The 21,913-nt window shown below is 27.4% G+C and overlaps 3 protein-coding genes and 1 long non-coding RNA gene across 8 annotated transcripts; all 4 read right to left on the bottom strand.

The window, feature by feature from the left end:
- Positions 1–299: 299 nt before the first annotated feature.
- On the bottom strand, positions 300–4,422 carry LOC105680867 (aquaporin-11). 3 transcript variants are annotated; one of them, XM_012386483.3, is made up of 6 exons: positions 3,986–4,326; positions 3,187–3,293; positions 2,870–3,099; positions 2,294–2,568; positions 1,888–2,026; positions 300–887 (listed from the first exon to the last, which is right to left on the bottom strand). In XM_012386483.3, exons 3-6 carry the CDS (start codon positions 3,048–3,050, stop codon positions 691–693), a joined length of 792 nt encoding a protein of 263 aa, XP_012241906.1. In that variant the 5' UTR covers positions 3,051–3,099; positions 3,187–3,293; positions 3,986–4,326; the 3' UTR covers positions 300–690. The 3 variants fall into 3 exon arrangements, with proteins under 3 accessions (XP_012241906.1, XP_012241908.1, XP_012241905.1); XM_012386485.3 differs by lacking the exon at positions 3,187–3,293 and having other exon boundaries at positions 3,986–4,327; XM_012386482.3 differs by lacking the exon at positions 3,187–3,293 and having other exon boundaries at positions 305–887; positions 3,994–4,422.
- On the bottom strand, positions 3,453–3,969 carry LOC112212951. The gene is made up of 2 exons (XR_004461846.1): positions 3,731–3,969; positions 3,453–3,652 (listed from the first exon to the last, which is right to left on the bottom strand). It is a non-coding gene; the product is annotated as an uncharacterized LOC112212951 (long non-coding RNA).
- Positions 4,423–4,869: 447 nt separating the features above from the next.
- LOC100745098 lies at positions 4,870–18,461 on the bottom strand. 3 transcript variants are annotated; one of them, XM_012386496.3, is made up of 20 exons: positions 18,263–18,461; positions 14,738–15,124; positions 12,840–12,964; positions 12,538–12,704; positions 11,574–12,467; positions 11,332–11,498; positions 11,219–11,258; positions 9,759–9,926; positions 9,415–9,553; positions 8,193–8,396; positions 7,922–8,056; positions 7,654–7,830; positions 7,394–7,545; positions 7,242–7,324; positions 6,591–6,923; positions 6,223–6,490; positions 6,047–6,129; positions 5,742–5,961; positions 5,220–5,653; positions 4,870–5,126 (listed from the first exon to the last, which is right to left on the bottom strand). In XM_012386496.3, the coding sequence occupies exons 2-20, from the start codon at positions 14,977–14,979 to the stop codon at positions 4,997–4,999; spliced, it is 4,161 nt and encodes a 1,386-aa protein (XP_012241919.1). In that variant the 5' UTR covers positions 14,980–15,124; positions 18,263–18,461; the 3' UTR covers positions 4,870–4,996. The 3 variants fall into 3 exon arrangements, with proteins under 3 accessions (XP_012241919.1, XP_012241920.1, XP_012241921.1); XM_012386497.3 differs by having other exon boundaries at positions 14,738–15,110; XM_012386498.3 differs by lacking the exon at positions 14,738–15,124.
- A 503-nt stretch (positions 18,462–18,964) lies between these two features.
- Positions 18,965–21,839, bottom strand: LOC100745619 (RNA polymerase I-specific transcription initiation factor RRN3). The gene is made up of 8 exons (XM_003489981.4): positions 21,620–21,839; positions 21,218–21,421; positions 20,899–21,118; positions 20,716–20,824; positions 20,427–20,579; positions 19,857–20,345; positions 19,606–19,784; positions 18,965–19,520 (listed from the first exon to the last, which is right to left on the bottom strand). Exons 2-8 carry the CDS (start codon positions 21,419–21,421, stop codon positions 19,171–19,173), a joined length of 1,704 nt encoding a protein of 567 aa, XP_003490029.1. The 5' UTR covers positions 21,620–21,839; the 3' UTR covers positions 18,965–19,170.
- Between the last annotated feature and the right edge of the window lie 74 nt (positions 21,840–21,913).

The following is a 21,913-nucleotide window of genomic DNA, read 5'->3' as shown; positions in this document are numbered from 1 at the left end:
ATTCACGGATGTGTGACTCGTTTCGTATTCTTTTATAAAGGATAATTATTACGAACTATATATACCTCTAAGTTTCGAAATTATACGATATATATCACGTAGGGTTTACATTAACTTTTAACATTTAATATTCTTACAGTTGTAAGTCAAACAATTTCTTTTCCGATACTATATTTATTGCAATTATGACTAAATTTTGCTTACTATTGTAAGCCGTTGTGAGATTATTGCGTTTCAAGTCTTTAAATTCTTTAAAAGTCTAACACATATACCGTCGCTTTGCTAAATATCTCAGAATGTAATATTTCCAATTTATTCGCAAAACTTTTATTTGTACTTTTATTATACAGTCATGATACATTATGCTAATTACACGCATCGCTCGCTATGGATAATTTTACACTAATTTCAATTCAAATCATCGTAGCACTATCATCACCCTACAATATCTAAAAATGTTCCTACTTTGTAAACGTGCGAGGAGGGTGACCGCTTTCGAGAAATTGTTTGTGCGCAAATATTGTAACAATCTGAGAGACTCGATACAAGTATGTATAAACTTAGACGTTACTTCGTAGAACGGTAACTCAGACAGAAAACAGGGAATAAGATAAAACAAACAACGGGAAAGTCGGGCAAACAGAAAACCAACAAACTCGTGCAACGACCCGATGTTTCACTGTCGGTGACTTAAAGCGTTTTCTCTTTATATTGTTCCACATACCGTTGAACAAACGGTAGCCTATATACTCGTAAAGAGGCGATGGAACCCGCACACGCACCCACCCAATAGACTATCACGTGCTCCATAAAGGAAGTTCCTAAACATCCGTATTTCAAGGAGGTAGCCAGCGCGGGATTGAAGTAGCCGCCGGAATAATCGAAAGCTGAAATCAGCGTGAAAATAAATCGAGTATGAGTGTATCAACACGATCATCAACAAGTGTTCACATCGAAAACAAGAGTCTAATCTATGGCCATGATACGATAATACAGAGTATCTAATATTTGCAACGAACAGATTCGATTACTCGCAAACATTTTCAGTTCTTAAATTGCGAAAAGTGTTTATGTGAATATGTTTTCTTTAAGATGCCAGATTTATTAAGGTGGAAGGATCGTAGTGAGGTGAAATCGTAAAGAAACTTTTCTCGAAATAAGAAGAAAAAACAAACGAAAATAAAAGAAATATTGGAAATGTGAAAAAAAACTAAGCGTTATTCGAGTTATTCCAAGCGAATTTTTAATCGTTTCTGGGGAAACAAACATCTGTAAAAATAATAAAAAATGTAATAATTCAAAGGACTTTAAAGTGTTGTTATGTTCGTACTTATTATTGCTCGATGAGAAAAATTTCTTCGAATGATCGAAGCAGACAATTTTCGATGGAAAACTTACATTATTATATATTTGAACACGAAAAGGATTATATTTACGATCCGAATATATTCGAATATTCGAATAATTCAAACATATCCCTACGTTCGAAAAGTTTATATACAATTTCCACATTTGAAGAAAAGAGTTGAAAGAATTCAAGAGTGAATAAAGAAATATATATTATATAAGGATACACATATACAACGTACGTACATGTATTCAAAAATATGGATCGATTCAGCTGTTAATTCCTATTAGTTTATATTAATTTGTTAAAGGCGATTGCTGCGTTGACCTATTAAAGTCATATCAAACATCTAAATCTAAATATTTATAAACCGCGAAAGAATATATGTACAAAAACGAATGAGAGTTTCTATTTTTATACAGCTTAGATACCCTGTAATTAGAAAACTAAAAGGGATATGTGAATAACTAAAGGTTAACGTAGGTAAATAAATGAAAAAAATTGTTTACAAGACGAATCGTGATATAAATTAATCAAACCTGCAATAACCAAAGTTGTTCCAACGAAGGAATCAAGAATAACACTAATCTTCGAATTTATCTCGCTCAAGCCACGTGAGACCACCCTATATATACAAGTTGCCACGCATTCTATAAATGCTCCAAATATTACAGGCACCTTAAAGATAGAAGAGACGCTCGCATAATTTTCGCTGGAATTTATGTAAACTATGATTTTTTAAATCTCATATATCCCGATAGGGTACTAACGTTAACGAGGCTATTATAATAGTCTTAAAGATTCACAAAAAATGTAATGATTTTTATCTTATGTTCTTGCATACGTCACTATCGCGAAAAGACTATTTTTGTTACATTTTCGAACGAAAGAAGCGAGCCTATTACAAACAGTGAAGAAAAGTTTGTAATTTATTATCGCACTTACTTGTAGATCGGTAGTACAATCTTCGAATGCTTTGTGTTTGTGCGTCGAAACAATTTCGAGTGCCCAAAGTAATTGAACGTATCTAAAAACGGCAAGACCGCCGACAAGTTCGGCCCATATTAAAAGGAAAGCATCGCGCACTGACTTCGTTCCATTGACAACGTCTTCGATGTGCGTGTAGGGACAAGCGGTAGCGTCTTCCCAATTCATAGACCACCAAATCGTCAGTACGAATAAATATACGCCGTACATAGAAACACCCCAGTTATCCGCAACTAAGGTACATTATAATTAAAACAGAGAATATGTACTGAAAAATTTATACAGAAAAAATATAACGTTCTTATAATTTGACGTTGATAGAATTGTAATTGTACATAGTATCCCATTAAAAAATATTAGCTGTTACAGGTACATATAAAAAAAAAAAAAAGAAAAGAATAAAATTCGATATATATATACATATACATGTACATAAGTAAAAACATTATTAGTTAAATAAATTTCGTATCAAATTTTGTAAAATTTATAGAGTTATCAATTAGAAATTATTGACGATAAATTCGGTAAACTTACTTATTATTAATTCGAAACATGCTCCGCAAAGTTCACCGGTAGCAATACCTTCTAAAAATAGGGACCTTACAAACGGATCCTGTATATAATAGTTGGTATATCTTCTCATCCAGTAAGCTATGAGACTTGTAAATACAATATACAGTGTAGAAACTGCCAAAGCGATTATCGTTGCAGCCATGGTGTTGATCGAATATAGTATGCACAAGTTCGATATCGTAAAACGGAAACTAAAAAAAAAAAAACAAAATTACAAAATCATGAATAAATGTTTATATATGTCAATGACTGCTGGTATAGTGCACCCCATACATTACCTATACGACCGTAATCGTCGAGCTTAAAACTTGAGCACATATAGTGGGAATTCGGAAAAAGAATAACAAAACACCATATGAAACCAAACAAATATCTTGAAGAGGCTCTGCGAGAACAATGGAGTAAAATATCAGTAAATTTTGTTAAAAACTTAATACACTTCATGATAAATAGAATGCAAACGATTATTCGTGGAATATTAATATTAATTGTAATATAAATTGATAATCTATCGTAATGTACGAATACTTTTTTCCCTTATGTGAATTTTCGATTGTCATATGTTACGAAGTACCGCAGTTAACTCTTTTATTTTGTTATATTTATTACTGTTAACATTGATGTATAACGTGCGATCATCTGTATATCAATGTAATTATTAACATAAAGAACACAGTCTTCCCAATTTTCACGTTCATATTATACGAATACTTTTAATCCAGGCTGCCTATATCGTGGCCCAAACTACAAGCATAACAAGAAATCATAATGCAATTATTGTCAATATTTCGTACACTAAAAAAATTGTTAAAAACAATCTACCAAAATAATTTAATCGTACTCTTACAGTAACAATGCGCGAGTATATTGTTACATGTATTCTGGTCTAGAAAAATAATATATTTAGCATCAAAGTATAGTTAACTTTAAGTTTGTAAGTTATTACACATTAACATTATAATACATGTATGTATATACAAAATATAGGAACATTATGCAACAGCAAAATATTACGCAAAACAGCATTGCAACAAACTATGGTTTCAAGTGATTCTCGTGAACGTAATATAAACTTACATATTTACCACCAAATTTCATTAGCTTTTCTCATCTCTTCCCGAGCAAACATTCACACAATGCTTGTAAATCTATTTCTCGATCTCTTCCTTTCTTTCGCGCACAGCAAGATTTTGCTTAGCTGTTATTTAAAACCATCGAGTGTAATTGAATATATTTGTGTGAATATGTCGCGTAGCTTTAAATAGCTGGTCTCCCAAATTACCTGGTTGTACATCCGCATCACGTTAGATATCGAATATGTTTCAAAATAATCTTATGACGAAACTGAACAGACAATTTTTCGTAAATATGAATAAGAGTTATACCTGTCACCAAGTATTATTCAATTATTTTGCAACTAACTAGAAGCATTTCATTCATTTTATTTATTCAATTTACTTGTTCATATCGTTACTTTGATTCGTATTTCAAAAATCGAAAAGCAAATTTATGTACACGTGTAGAAGAATAAATTATAAATCTTTCATTCATGCTTACAACAATGTAAATTTAATGCTTACAAATTGTGTTTGTATTACAACCTTTAAAGAATAATTTGATCTGATCAGTTATAAATTTCTAATTCCATAACATTCGTTTGTTTCCAAACAATTCAGACTACTGAATGCAGTAAATTCTACACCATAATGACATTTATACAGTTAGTTGACCTGAATTGTAACGAAATAAAACCGGTATGCCCGAAAGGACGTATGGATTTAACGCTCAAACAATCAACTAAATACTTAGTTCTACATATTTAAAGTAATAATTGTTTTGACTACTCGAGATTACAAAAATGTCTTTAAAGTGCAAATGATAAATAAATTTTATAATACGATTGTCTATTTCTGATGAACACAAAAGTAATCGTTATAAAAGCAAATAAAACTTTCAGTTTATACAGTTATGATTGGATGTTTTTATTCGTTTTATGAAGTATTAACTACATTTATTACATAGGTAAATGATTCCATGTTTATTTATGAGTGTGGACTAACTTTATCATTATAAAAAAGAAAGTAACATTTATTTACAAGAATCAAATGACTCTCCTTTGTGCTTTTTGGCCGCTTGAGAATCATCTTGATTCTCAGTTTTTATCATTAACCTGGAAATCCGTTTTGACTTTAAGTAGGACATTGTTTCGCTTGATGATCTACAATAAAAATTAATTAATTAAAGTTTGTCGGTTTTATCGCAGAATAATTTGTATTTAACAATAGGTTAAATTGTAAAATTTTGTATTTACCTTGGATGTGGAGTCTTAGTCTCAGTAAACATTTCTGTTGAATTACTTTCAGATGAACTAGAACTTGTACATGGAGAATACGGAATGATCTGGTATGTAGTTCTACTAACTACCTCAGTAGTTGGTTCTGTATTTTCTGTTTGATTTGGTATATTATTACTAATACGATTTTCCCCATCTAGTATAGGCTTTTTCTTATCTTCAACATCTGTTTTCACAGATTTTATATCAACATGATTCTCAGCCTTAGTTTTTAGTTTACCATCTTGTGTGGGAAAATTTACAGTTGGTATTGTTATATTTCTATCTCCTTTTCCTGCAATCATTAATTTAATCAATAGTTTAGAGAGTTCTTCCCTTTTCCTTGTTACTACTATTTCCTCAAACCAATTTTTCAGTGTCTTTATTGGCAATGTATAATCTTTAATGGGATTCTGGAAAAAAAATTTATTATTGTACAATTTATAATGCTACCTCGTCTACCAATTATACCAATGATATAAACTAAAAAAATAAACCTACTTTAAAGAAGCTCTCTACGTATTGTAATACATATAATCCGCAATCAGTGAAATTTGATTGCTGAGGAACTTTCAACGATGCTCCTTTAATAGTATCTTTTGAAAACACTTTCTCATTTCCCATTTTTGCAACATACTCACAGCTTAAGTAATCTCTTAATGTAGCTACTACACGTGCTCTACTTGCCCCCGCAAGAGAGTCAAATATTAATATGCAGGGTCTATAAAAAATAAAATAAAAATATGAATAAATATAGTATCCTATTTGGAACGTCACTTGTTTTAAAAGTATATGCAAATACTTACACTTTTATAGTCTCTTTCTCCTGCTGTATATTTGGTTCGACATTTGGAGATAAACCTTTATTTTCTGCGTTTTCTGATTCATCCTACATTAGAAATTGCCAATAGCATATACTTTGATACATTTATAATTTATTATAATCTATATTAAAAAACAACTTTGTTTGCGGCACACTTACATCATCTTCGCTATCCATCTCCATTTCTTCGTCATCGCCTTCAGCTTCGTCTCTTTCTGAACCATCATCACCTTGATCTATAGTCACAGTAGTTGTCACTGGTTTGAGAGTCGTACTTCCAATCGTGACAGCTTGTAGTTTTACTTCCTTTAATTTTTTACTTTTTTGTACAGTCTTGCGAACATCATTTTCATCACATCGTTTTGGCTGTGCAAAAACTTTACCCACCAAACCAGGGAAACAAATAATAGCCAAAAACCAATGGGCACTGTAATATTATTTTATATAACAAGTGTCACTTGGAAATATTTTAGATTAAATAGAGACATAAAAACAGAATTGAGCATTTGAGAAAGATAAGTACTTACTGTTCATTTATAGGAATTATAATGAAATCTTTTTCAAATATGTTAACGTTTTTCGTCCACTTTTGTACTCTTGCATGTCTCTTGGCAGCGGGTGAAAGAGGTACATTACTTTCACCTGCTTGAGCATGTGGACTTGTTAATCGTTTATAAAAATATGAACTGAATACATGAGTTCTATGTTGATCAGATTCTGATAAAACCTCCAGTGTCAAATATTTTAGATAGAAGTCTATAATTACATCGTTTAAAAACTGATCCTCCCCAAGACATAAATAATCTTCAGTGTTAATCGCTATACCGCCTTTTGCAGGTGGTGGAGGATATACAGTTATTCTGTAAATAACAAATCGTACATTATACGAAAAGTGAAAACTGTTAATTGTAAAAAGGAAATATTTCAAACAAAAGTGGAGAATATAAGAAGAAACAGATTATGTTAACATTTATTTGACTAGCTTTGAAAAATATCCCGAGAATGAAGAAGTTTCAAAATTAGTTATAGAAACTGTAAATATAATAAAAAGTGTAAGTTTCAATTTAAAATATTAATTGTTACCATCAACTCATTCCCAAGTAAAATAAGAAGAAAAAAAAGAAAATAGTATAAATATGATTATTTATTCTAATTCTGTAATTAAATTTGTTTCTTACGTCTGTATACCGCCATTGACATTTGAATTAGTTGTTGTTCCAGTTTGGTTTTCTTTTTTAGATGAGCTTTGTATTTTTAGCTTCTGAAAGAAGGCGAATTATATTTGAGAGATAGTAATTTTACATACTTATCAATAACATATATTACTCACATCTTTCGGCGATGCTCGTACAAGGATATCATTTGCCTCCTTTGAGCTTAATTCTTCTAACAAGCGTCTTCGCGAAAACAAAGATTTTAGCACAACTTTCGATTCTTCGGATAATTTCTCTGGTAGTAAAGTTATACGTTTATGTGTATGATCTGTAAAAATGTTAACATTCTCATTTCATTTATAATTATATATATATTATAATTATATATATATATGTAAAATATATTATAAAGTATAATATATTTTAAAGTTGATACCTTTTCCAGCAGGATCATAATATGGCCCTTTTGGATCCTGCATTCCTAATAATTCGCGAATCATAGCTCCAGTATTAGTAGATGTATAAAAGAAAAGCACTGGCATTGCTTTACCAAAATGAATTAGCACTTTTACTATATCTTGGATTTTAACTTCTAATGCTACGAAAGTTTTATCTGCAACAAAAATGCGCGAATACTTTTATATGACAAATACCTATCAAAATAACATATAATTATGAACATATAATAATTAGTAAAGGATTACCATCTTCTAATAGGGGTACACCAAATCTTACTCCAGTTTGCGAGATTATGACTCTCTCTCGAGGAACATATTTATAAGATCCTATCCTTACTGTTCGACACAACAAAGAAGTATGTGGAGATTGAAGAGAATTATCTGAAAATATTTATTTTCACGTTTTCTCATTTTATATATAATTACATTCAAAATGCAATAAATTGGAATCAACGTATTTTATAGAAGTCATATACATATGTAAAATACGTAAAATATGAAGCATATTGCAAGATACCTTTAATATCTTCACTCTCCATAGCATAATCAGAACTCACGCTAGAAATAGAATTGTTCGTAATTACGGGTTCCTTCTCAAGAATGGTTTCCATTTCTTCACTAAAATTATTACTTGCGTCGTTTGAAAATATATTGTTACTAGAGCCGTCCGATCTTTTAATTTTGCCTTCCTCCTCTTCGTCAGATGATATTGTCAGACACTCTGTATAAGAAATATCATGTCTGAGCTGTCTGTATGTCATAAGATATATAAAAGAATTCACTTCAAAATTTTTGTTGTATATAAACATAATTATAGTAATAAAGATTATTCGATTCAATTGTAAGACACAAAAATACGGTAATAGAAACAGTATTTTTCTCAAGGTCGTTCGTTCCATGTTTTTCTAAATTATTAATGCCTTTATTCAAATCTCTAACATTACAATAAAAAAGAAAAAGAAAGTATTAACTTATTTATATATTTAGACACATCGCGAAATAATATATGAGACAAGACCTACAACACATTTATAGTCCGGAAAAATTCGAAAAAAAAAGAAGAAAATGTAAAGCTTTAAAAATTTACAAATTTAAAGAAACTATTAATATTTTATACGTTTAGCATATTTAGACGTATAACAACAATAATAATGAAAATTAATACATATGTATATGAAGTAGTGTTTACTATAAATTATGTCATTATTAACATGAATGTTATCGTCATCGATCATTTAACAAGTAATCAAAAGAAGCTAAATATGTTACTTCACATTATTATGATTTTAAACAATAAATCACTTTTAATCATGAATATAATCTCTTGTGTAGACATGATTATATTATAGATATTACTTGAATAATGTGTCAAATATACAAAGTAGCAAAGTTAGGATGTACATTCAAATAAATATTTCTTAAGCATTTATTTCTATATATCTTTCACATCAAATATCTCGCAGTGTGTTAGGCATACAATGTAAATACATACCATTGATTTTTGTTTTTAATTTCTCTTTAGTTCAAGCACTAAACAAAACATATGGTTCCATTTAAAAAAATATTGATGACCTTGAGAAAAATATTCCTTCCACTATCATATTTCCTTTTGGAAAATTGTGTTATTTTGCTCATTTTTCTTTCTGCTATATTCAACAGAGATGTTCAGCCATACTGTTTAAACTTACACAAGATAATATTGTATCGTTGAATAAAATCATATAAATTATTTTTTCTACCTGGCTCTTTATGAATAGGCCTTGGTCTTGAAACGCCACCTCTTCCTCTTCCCCTTCCACGTTTATACACAGACCCATCTCGCTCCAATTTCTCCAATTTTGCCGATGAATTTCGTTCGTTATTTTTCTTGTAAAAAGTCTACAAAGATTAACATAATAATACAAACCTAAAGATTTATATTATAAATTATATTTGTATCATAAAGCATTTATATTACATTTCGTAAAATAGATATTATAATGGACTTTAAATTAAATTTATACGGAGATGACAAGTTAATATCACAAATTTTAATCTTAGATAGATCTAGAATATTGATTTCTTAGAGCCTTATAATCCTTACGTCAATAGTTAGCATTGTTTCTTTCTTTTCTTGCATACCCATTGTCATTGATATAGATTTCACATCTTTGGGTAATTTTCTTTTACATCTTAGACATCGATTAAAGTCAATAGAACTGATACCGCAATGGGAACAGACAGCCAACATTCCTTCAATGTATATAGGTTCCTGCGAGACATATCGAAAATAATAAATAAAAGATATGAAAAATACATTTATATTAAAAAAATATCTTTATTATATGTAAAAGAAAAAAAATTCATTGTTATGTAATATGTTACCATATTATAAATAAATATAATTGTGCTATGATAATAGAATGATTAAAATTTACGAAAAACGTGGACCATTCAATGTGTGCACTGTAGTCATAATTTTAATATTCTACATTCTATATTTTTGTTTATTTAATTGTTTCAATAATAGTATTTGTCTATATGACAAATGATGTATGTAAATGATAATTTATATGATGTTCCTAATTAATAATTATTTTTGTCAGTAATTCCGTTAAAATTTTTAGAAATGCTATGTAAATGCCTTTAATGAAATAAAAATTTAAATTTCATGCCAAAGAACATTCTTAGCCGAAATATAAAAATTAAATATCTAATTTAAACTTATACTTAACAATATAACTATATCATTTAATACATAGATTCAACAATTCATGATAGATGTTACACGTGTATTGTTATACTTCGATTTTAAATTAAGGTAATAAATTTAAAGAGAAATTTGATGTGTAATTACTCTCTAAAATTAATCTCTATGTGTAGCTTTTCAATGTTTAAATATATAAGCAATTTAAAAAGAGGCTTCATGCATTTTACACACTGTTTCGTCAATATCAAATAATTTGTTACTTTCATGCAATATCAATCATTACAAATACGAAGAGATGCGTTATATAAACATTTTTGTGAAAAAATGGTTCAATCAATTCACATATTAATTGCATTAAAAATTCATGTATCAAACAAAATTTATATATTAATTATTTATGACATTTATTCTTCACATAATTCTTATGATAATTTGATTTGTTATTGTTTCATATTTTATTATTATTCATTTTTATTCTGGTAATAGTTATATAACTTAGTTATGACGTTAACATTCATAGAAATTTTATAGATTTTTAGTGCAGTTACAAACTAGCTTTCAAGCTAGGCTTCAAAAATATATACAACTACCTAGATGTATATATTTTATTTCATGTATCAAAATTAAAATAATTTTTATTTTATTATTCCTTCAAAAAGAGATTGAATACTTCTCTAGCATGATTTCATTTTAGTTAAGCAAAACATGCTCACAGTGTTACTGCTTTTTATGCATAAATATGAAATACATAATTATAAAAATGTTTATATAAATTATATTATTACAAACCAAAAATTAAATAAATGTTTTATATATTATCAGAAGTTGTATAAAACTAAAAAATTACAACTTACCTCATTTTGTTGTACAGGATTACTATTCTCATCTGGTGAACTGTAATGTTCAATATAATATATAAAAATATTTTATGTGTTAACTTCAATCAGTGATATATTTAAAAGCTTACTTATGAGAATTCTCTAAATTTGTATTTGCACTATCTTGAGAACTATCATTTTCACTCATATCATATGAGACAACTGCACCAGGCCCAGCTTCTACAATGTAATTGATACCCAACATAGGATCGGAAACTAAAGAGACACTTGTTTTTCCACAAAATACAATATTTGCCTACAAATACAAATCATTTTTAATTAATTCAATTAACAATTTTTGTAAAATTTCTTTTGGTGACTATTAACATACCTGTTCCAGTAAATCTTGAACTGTACAATCTTCGTTAGGTATGTCAAATGTAATTAATCTCTGTTCACCATTTGAAAGCATAACTAACATTTTTGCAGTATTTCCTTGTATTTGAGGTTGAACTTTAGTATTTGTTGGATTATGAATAACTTTTTCAAGATAAGCGATACTTTCAGTAGAACCATTTTCTGAATCAGTTTGTGAAGGAAAACTTTGTTGATTTATTGGCTCTTTTTCACTGACTGATGAAGATTCCAGAGATTCAACATCCATAGTATTAAGCACATTTTGAGATGGAGGTGAAAGTGGTGATTGTTCATACTGAGATTTTTGTGATATGGTTTGTTTCTGAAATTGTAATTGTGATGACGATGACATTTGTTTCTGTTGTACTGAATTTGTAGTTGTTTGTTGCCGTGGATTATTCAATGAACTTTGCACTGATTGTGAAGCAATATTTGATAATCTCTGCATATTATTTCCTTGTAATCTTTGATCATTTTGCACTTGTCTTTGATTTTGCATTTGTTTTAATCTTGTTTGTTCCATTTTAGGCTGTTGCACTTTTAAGGAACTTTTTGGCAAGGTAGGAGCTTGAGGTCTACTATGAACTGTACTCAAAGGAGAATGTATTTGTGTAGAAATTTGTGTCACATTCTGTCCAATGGGACTAATTGTTTTATTACAAAATGGTGTAGATGCTCTGATAGACGCATTAGCGTTCGGTATTTGAGTTCCAATGTTATTTGTTACATTCACCCTGTCAATGGATGATGTTCCTATTTGTACACTATTTGTTGATAATCGATTTCTGTTTTGGTATGATTTAAGTGGTTTTCTTTTTACAATTTCAGTATTCGATGAAGATAATTCACAAAGTCCATGTAGAAGATTCTAAAAATATACAACTGTTATTGCACTTAATAATTTGCAAAATAAAACTATTATGATTCTTTACACTTACTTGTGAAGAAGTATTATTTTGATTTTCATTTAAATTGCCAGTTTGAATTTTTTCTGATATCAATGCATTCTGTTTTGAAACTGCATTTACATTAATACTATTTTCTTGCATTTTTATCCATTGTATTTGTTGTCCATCATTATTACAACCTATAAATGTTTTGGAACCTAAATAAGAAAACAATGTTCTTATAAATTGCTTTATTCCTTCATTGTAACCATAAAACTTTTCCTTTCACATATTAATGTAAATTCTTTGATTTAATGCACTATTAAGATGATATACAAATTCATTAAATTTACCTTTATTATCCACAATGTTTACAATGTTCCCTCCTACAGTATTATCATTTACTGTCGTAGCCTTTAATACACCTTGGGGTGAAGTTAATTCATTTGTATTTGTTTTGATTATAAAAACGTTTTGTCTGAAAGTAAAAATGCATCATTTCAATAAGTTGAAATATGAGAAAACTCAAAACAACAAATATTTTAACAAAATAGTGCAAACTACTTCCTGTCTGAGTCATTAGTATATATTTATAAATCAACTAAATATATTTCTAATGAATGGTTCTGATGACAAATTGAATAAATTGTGATTGAAGATATGTTTTATGGTCCCTACATGTCAATTATGTGTATAATGTTTATAAGTGAGAAGCACGAGGAAAAAGGGGTGCATTGCTATATTTTAATTGCATTCTATAAAATATAATTAATTCTTCCATTTCATATATATTCTGATACAAATACTATATTACCAAATACAAAATTTTTAATTTTATAAGGTCAGCACCATGATACTTTAATACAAATACTATTAAATGGATTATGTTAATAAAAAGTACATTTTAATGCACTTGTATTATAACTTATTGCATACGAACTTTTTAAGATAAGTTTGGTAATATTATTGTTATGTGAACAATTAATTATAGAACCCATAGAGCTAACAGATGCATATAAATCATTAAAAAAAATTTAGGAAAAACAAATTTCAAAACACAGAAAATTTAATGTGATATAATTATATGTATACATAAATGGCAAATATATATTAATATTTAATAAAATAAAGAAGTTCAGAAACATATATTTCATCATATTATTATTATTTAAAAATATTTGGTTTATTAGTGTACATTATACCTTATATTTGAAATTGGTTTATTCTTTCATAGTTATGTGTTCCTATCATGTTATATGATTATAATTTTATGATATTTTATAATTTTAGCAAATTGTTAATACATTCGATATTCAATGAATGAATGATATAATTACACTTATTTGTTGTGTTATATTTCTATACTTGTTTGTTGTGACTTATTTCATAAAGTGACACGAAGTGAATAATGAAATTGATATGATATGCTCAGATTTTACATGCTTACATAAATTTACTATGATTTAGATTACCCAAATACAATATTTCATTATTAAATCAGTAAACCTACTGTGTAATTACAAAAGATTTCTTTGAGGCACACATGTACAATACATATACATATACATATACACACATATATGTATGTATATATATATACACTAGTGTAATATATTTTAAATTTACATTTCAGTGTTACAAATAAACAATGCACTATTATTCTTAATAATTTTATTAACAGAAGCAAATTCATAACTTTTTTAATACATCATGTTTCTATATATATAGATAGAAGACAACCTTAAGAAGTTTTTATTAATATGCTACATTTCTATAAAACATATCAAAACAGACATAATTGTCTGTTAGAATTACAAATTTAAATGCTGACACAATATAATTTTATTCTAAACACATTATACATATACATGAAATTATATAAATCTATTTACAAAATTGTGTGTAATTAAAATAATTTATTTAAATTATTATATAATTGCAATCGTATTACATACTATAAAATATATTTTCATAATGCAACATGAATAAAAATATTTGTTATATTCTAATAACATGCTGTATAATTGATATTTAGTTTTCATAATAAGCACCACATACCAATACCCCCTTTGTTTTCCTCGAGTATCTAACAGTTCTTATATTGCAATATGTATATTAATGTGTGTGTATGTGTGTGTATATATATATATATATGTACACACACTCATACACACACAAAAGACTAAAAGCACGAAGATACTACACTGCTACTTCAATATTTGGATAATTAAAATGCATGCGCACAAATTACCCTTGATCCAATTGTGTTGCAGAAATTTGACTCCCTAAATTAATTTGCTGTGAAAATATCGCTTGCCCGCTGTTTTGTGGTGCAGTGGTATAAGCCAAAAATTGTTGAGAACCATTACCACCATTATTTATGTCTTCAACAACTAATTGTACACTTTGTCCCTCAACAGAGCAAATTCTCTGTACTTCTTCAAGTGTTAATGTACCACTGGCATTGGTCACGAAATTATAATATTGTGCCATAGTATTTAAGACTTAAATGCTTGCAAATATGATTTTTTGTCAATCAATGTAGATCAAACGAATCAATGTCACTACTATGCCAAATTACACCAGTCCATCAGTATCATATCTGTAGAACGACGAATTAGTATCTGCACAATAAAACCTATTAAAAGTAATTTAAGATTACTTGTGTTTTTCTATGATATATGTTTACATAAGTTAAGCTTTATTATTTCATAGAAAATGTGAATATAAAAATACATAAACAAACATTAAAAATAAAAATGTAGTGTAATATTAGATCAGGTTAAATTAACCTTGGTTAATGATAATATATATTTGCATCACTGCTTTTTGGAATGCATATCATATTAAATTTTTGTTCAGATTTGTAAAACCAAAGAATAATAACATTACTGATGATAAAACTGTTTACCTATATCAAAAGAATTACATATACCAATTATAGATAAAAAATCACATATTTGCAAAAAGTATTTTATTCCCAAACTGAATGGCAATTATACTTTTTCTTATACTTTTCTTAATTATACTTTACTACATTTATTTTATAAAATCTTTTTTTTAATTACATTTCATGTATATTATGATAGATGTTTAAAATAGGTATATATTATATATGTATATAGAAACTAGAACAAGATCTTATTGAACTACAAAATATAACATTAATAAATATAGAAAGCATACCAAAAATATTTTATTTTATTTATAAATAGACATAAAGTAAAACTTCTTAAGTAGTCTCCTACACACAGCTTTTTAAATATTGCTTAAAACCACCTTAAATCACATCACAATTAAAAATGAAATCTAAACATAAATTTCTGTTGCAAGATCAAACTATATAAAAATTGTTGTACAACATGTGCTTCAAAGATTTACAATTTTAACAATAAAAAGCTATTATTTTCTTCATGTAAAGAATATATTCTAATAAACCTTATAGACAAAAATATCTTTCTAATTTATAGTAGCATGCAAAATTTTAAGAAAGAGAATTTGTATGATCTTGAAATTATTTAAATAGCATACAGACAAATTTATGTGAATATTAAATTGCACAATTTTCTGTACTATACAATGTTTAAAAAGTTTCATAATATATTTAGGTTTATTTTATTTCACATTGTGAGATACGTCCTATTATCATATATATAATACGTATTCTCATATCAATAGCAATGGCTTAATAAAAATGTAAATAATATATTATTGAGAATATGATGTTTAATGTCCTCTATAAATAATTCATTAACAAAGAAAAAGTTTACTACAAAACTCCTATATTATTAAAAAGTAATGATTTCACTATTCTCTAATAATATTAACTAATAGAATTTACATAATAGTTCGATTTATATATAATTAAAACTTTTATGATTGTCTAAATATTTTCTAAAATTTTGTGCATTTTCGCTAATATAAAATATTTATATCTTCTGTTTACAAAAATGTAATACACATATACATACAGTATATCTTGTTTATTTGTACATGCGCTATATTTCCTTAATTATTGAAAATACTAAAAAAATGTTTCATATGAAAGTTGTTTGATTTCATGGGGGAAACTTAGTAAGATATTGTTTACATTCTTATTTAAAGAAATTTCAATGCCAATGTAACTTCTTTAAATGGAACTACATGTGTACATTTTTCTATACATTATTTGATGCATTTTTTGACTTTAATCTAGTAAAACTTATCATATGAAAGACAAGAAAAGACAACGCTGTGTTTTTATGTTTACGATTTCTTTGTCTTCCAAACAATAAGTTTTACAAAAATGAAATTAAAATATATTTTAAACTAATCATTTTTCAACCCGAGTTCTTTAATATGTACTTTCCTGTAGAGAATTAAAGAATGCATCAGGTGGCATATAAAAAAATGTAGTTCAATTTAAAAAACATTATATTGGCATTGCAAATCCCTTTAAATAAAAAACTAAAAAAATCTTGTTCTCTCACAAAATCAAACAATTTTCATATGAAACATTTTTTAGTATTTGCAATAGTTAAGGATATAATAGCTTGTAAACCGATAAACAGGACATGCTATATATATATACATATTCAATAATATTAATAATTAAAATATTCTTTTGATAATAAAAATACAGTTTTCTTACAAAATTATTTTCTCCACCCCACTTATTAAAATTACCTTTAATTAATATATTCAAATAGTTCATAGAGTGTTTTATACAGAATCTCATAAAGTACTTCTGAATAAATGTGAATAATATAGTTCACAACATACATGTATAAAACCATATAAATCATCACCATATAATCAAGTACAAAAAATCATCGAAAACATAGAACACAGAAAAGAAATTTGTTAATAAAATATAGTTAATAAAATATTGTTAAGTGTTGTTAATAAAATAAGCATTGTAGTAAGAATGTGTTTCTAAGATATTTTGTTTGGAAATTTGTATATTTTTATTATCACTTTGTCAATAACTATAATAATTATTACTCAATGCAATAAAAATACATGATTTAAATATATATTTTACAGTTATAATAAATTTTCAATAGATTTAAATACAAGAGATATGTTGAAATTCAGATGAGGAAATCTCTAACAAATTATTGGAGTTTTTATAACACATGTAATATAAGTTAATAATTAATATGATATTTTGAATTATAATATGTAAGTATGTAAGTACAGAATAAAATTGAATGTAAAAATTATCTCTACTCTGTGCGTGTAGGTGTGTGCGTACGTGCGTGCATGCGTGCGTGCATGCGTGCGTGCGCGCGCGTGTGTGTTGTGTGTGATTTCTAATATTATTATTGTTTTTACACTTGTAAATACAAAATGAGAATTTGGAATAATATCTCAATTATGAGAAATAGTTAAATTTCACAGAATCATAACCTAGAAAACAAAGAAACAAATCGACCTGGTTTCCATATATCCGTTAAGAAATTAAAATAATAAATTAAAAGTAAACACGCGCACTAGAAATACACATATTACTATGTATAATAAAATATATTTACAATTCAACATCGAAACGTGCGAAGTAAATGACGGTAGAACTGTTTGAGAATTTTACCATAACCTTATTTCAAAATTTCAATTATCTTAAGCAAAAATTATAATGAAATAGCACTAAGAACATTTACATTTTGCTATGTTATAAAGCTATTTTATTGTCAATTTCATATAAAAAACATGCGGAATTACCGACTTGAATATGAATCGACGTCTAGTGCACACGTTATAAATTTTTTATTAAATTGACAACCATGATACTTACAGTTGTTTGTGGAAGAAGAAATAAATACACAATCCCGAATTCGGCAGTAGTAAATACTCCTTAGATTGTATTCTAGTTATTTCGCTATAGTTCGCGCAAGTAAATAACAATTCCAATTCGCCATTTTACGTTACCGTTTACGTGAAAGAATCGCAAAGCAACCGATAGACCGCAAAAGATTACGCCACTGCGTCACTGAAGTAGAATTTCCGGGTCCGGTTTTCTAAAACATTAACGGCGCGAAATTTGGTATGTTATGCCAACTACAGTTTTTGTGAGATGCCAATACAACGTATACTTAATTTGTGTTCATTATTTAGTGATACAGTCGTTATATTGTTAAAATCTTACTTGATTCACGCATATAAATAGAGTTAATAATGAATATAGGTAATAATTCTCAAACCTTTCTAATGGAAATTTCTTAAAAGTTTATAATAAATTTCACGTTATAATACTACAATTTGTTACAAACGATTTATTTTTTAGATTTTAATATCTTTAGAGAAAATGAATTGTAAGATAAATATATTGTTCATGTTTTTAAATTTACAAGGAACTAGGAAGTAAAATTCACAGATAAAATGTATTTAAATGTAATTAGAAATTTAATACAAATTATAGATTATATTTATTCTACTTCTATAATTATGAAATTTTACATATTAATATTTAGAATTTATAAGTATAACAACAAATTTGCGTATATCTCATTTACTTTTTTATTAAATTAAAATTTTACATTTTATACAAGTTTCCAGATTTATTTTAGAAATACTATATTTGTCTGATCTAAAACAGTATAATATTGTTTTTATAAATATTCGATTTATTTAAAAAGATGATTACACAGAAACGAATTCAGAGTATATTAAAACATACTCTGTGTTAAATTTTAAGAATTAAATCTAATATTCAGTCATGTATTCAATATATCCTCTATATTTCATACTTGTCCTATGTGCCCTGCTATTAACATTATCACGCAATACAGGAATTATCCTCTGTCCACTTTGTTGTAACGTATAAGTATTAAATGGGGAAAAGATTTCAACTGTAGGTGTTGTTCCTTTTTTACTATCGAAAAGAGGTAGTTGATTCCGTGTGTTATTTTCAATTACGGTATAACAATATGCCAATTGATATATTCGTGTAATTTCTGCAAAACTATGCGCAATTTCAGGATGACAAGCTTTCAATGGGTTTAGTTTACAAGTTATAATTTTCGCTAAATCCAACTCTTGTAAATATAACATGTCTGAAAGCAAATAAACAAATAATATCGAACGTTAATAGAATTAAGAAAAGATGTATATATTGTTTCATTAAAATGATGTATTTACATTTTTTTGAATCAGGATAATCATTATGCCTTTTAATAATTATAAGAAACAGTGCTTCACAAACAGAATAAAATACACTGTGTTCTTTATTTCCATCCTCTATATAGTTTGAATGATCCTGCATGTTGATATAATCATGTATCCATTTGGATATTTCAAATTGGACTGCTTTTACTAACCTAATAAAAATAAAATATATAAAATCTTTATGTATACCTTTTGTATTATGTGTTACATTATTAAAAACATACCCAGTTGTAACGAATGTTGCTGCAGCAAGTAAACTAGCAATATATACTACAGACGATTGTCGTATAATAGAGGGTACATTAGGATTGGATGCTTTCTGCCATAACCAATCTACAAAAGCCTCCGCAACAGCTGTTTTAAAACTACAAATATAGAACATAATATACTGCACATATTGACTCGCATGAGTGGGTAATATTACTGTTTCAAATATTTTCAATATATCAAAATAGAGACTTCTTAAACATTCCACTTGCAAAACTCCGTTAATAAAACAACAGTTGTACATATATTTTAGGATCAGTTCCATACACATATCCAATTTATGAGCTATTGGATGTACTTCATCTGTTTCTGTTATATTATTTTCTTCAACAACATTATTCACATTACCAAGTATACTGTCACATTCACTAGCATCGTCCATTAAGTCTTCATCTTCTTCATTTTCTATCTCTAAACGTGGTATATTTACATCTAATACCATTAACCTATTATGAAACAGAAATCACTTACAATAAAGAACTTACTTTTCATCCTAAAATGATAAAATTAGATTACAGCGATATTACCTGTTAATAATTAGAGATAGAATATCAGATCGTAACTGTGGTGCGTAACTTAATATTTGAATCAATGCATAAACATAAACTTCATGCGTACGAGTTCCATGAACAATATATGGGAACCTTGCTCTAAGAGATTGCAATAGAAGTTTGCTTGACCTTAAACAGATTTTTATAGAAATTATTATATTTTTAAATTTTACTTATGAATTATATACATACATTATTTATAAGAGAGAGGGGGGGGGAAGAGCATATTTTATAAAATACTAAAAATGATATAGTAAATACTTACATTGGCACAACTTTCAAAATTTTTTGAAGGACATTATGTATATGATTTAATCTTTGAATATCTTCTTCTTTGCATTTTTCATTTTTCCATTCATCATCGTTATCCTCATCTATGTAAAATAAAAATTTTAGTTATAATCCATCGTTAGAGCCACTTATATAACAATAATTTCTTAAAATATACCTGGTTTAAATTGTTCAACTAAACTGTCTATTGTATTTTTAGCATAATGAATTTGCATACAAATTAAATCTTCAATAAATGCTTTGTAAGCAGATGTGACATCTATAGAACGGTTTGTCCATTTTATTTGTAGAAGCGTTTCTACAAATACTTTGTGGATAGGACCAAGTAATGATATACATTGTCTTACATTTGATAAAAATTCTATTAAATCTGTGTCCTAAATTGAAAAGTAATAGATTCAAATTAGAAATATCGAATAATATTTAATCGAATAAAACTAGGATAATATAAACTATTTCAATAATTACTTAAATACCTTTATATTTGAATCTCGTAGAATACATATTAAATCTTCATAATCTTTTGTTCCATTACCAGCTTCAAAATTATAGATAATACTTTTGAGATTTTTTGGAAGTTTGAAATGTACTCTATTAGATTGTCTAATAAGTTGTGATCTAACTCCAGGAGATTTTAGAATCGACGAGACACTACTAACCCTTGAAGATACAACTGACATCTGTTGAAAAATAATATATTTATCGTTTAAGGTAATTTATCTAAAACATAATTCTAATATCACAAAATATACTAATATTAAAACTGTTAAAAAACACTATGTAATGCTTATAATATTTATTAAAACTACCAAGCACACGTATGCAAAAAGGTAAAGAGGTTATGATATATGGTAGCAGAAAATTTGAACGATACTTACTTTTACAATTATATTTATAACTTTCTAATGTGATAATACTTTTAATAATTTCAAATCATACATCTGTTTACATTTCGAACTTGTATTACTGTATAAATATCACTAAGTATTCTCACTCGCTTTTTCTTCCTACATGTGACTGGACAACCGCTTCCACTGAATACGTACCATTGATTAAGTACAAGATAGACCTGATATTCAATACGTTTTCATCTCCCGTGTTTTTGGAGCTACTTGACCATCTTATAATTTTCGTGTTGTATGCGACATTATCGATTAGGTATAGTAGTGGAA

Source organism: Bombus impatiens, unplaced genomic scaffold (assembly GCF_000188095.3).
Source record: "Bombus impatiens unplaced genomic scaffold, BIMP_2.2 scf_0389, whole genome shotgun sequence".
In the NCBI taxonomy this organism is placed as follows: Eukaryota; Metazoa; Arthropoda; class Insecta; order Hymenoptera; family Apidae; genus Bombus; species Bombus impatiens.
The sequence above is the reverse complement of the archived record's forward strand: the minus strand, read 5'-3'. Positions and strand labels throughout refer to the sequence as shown.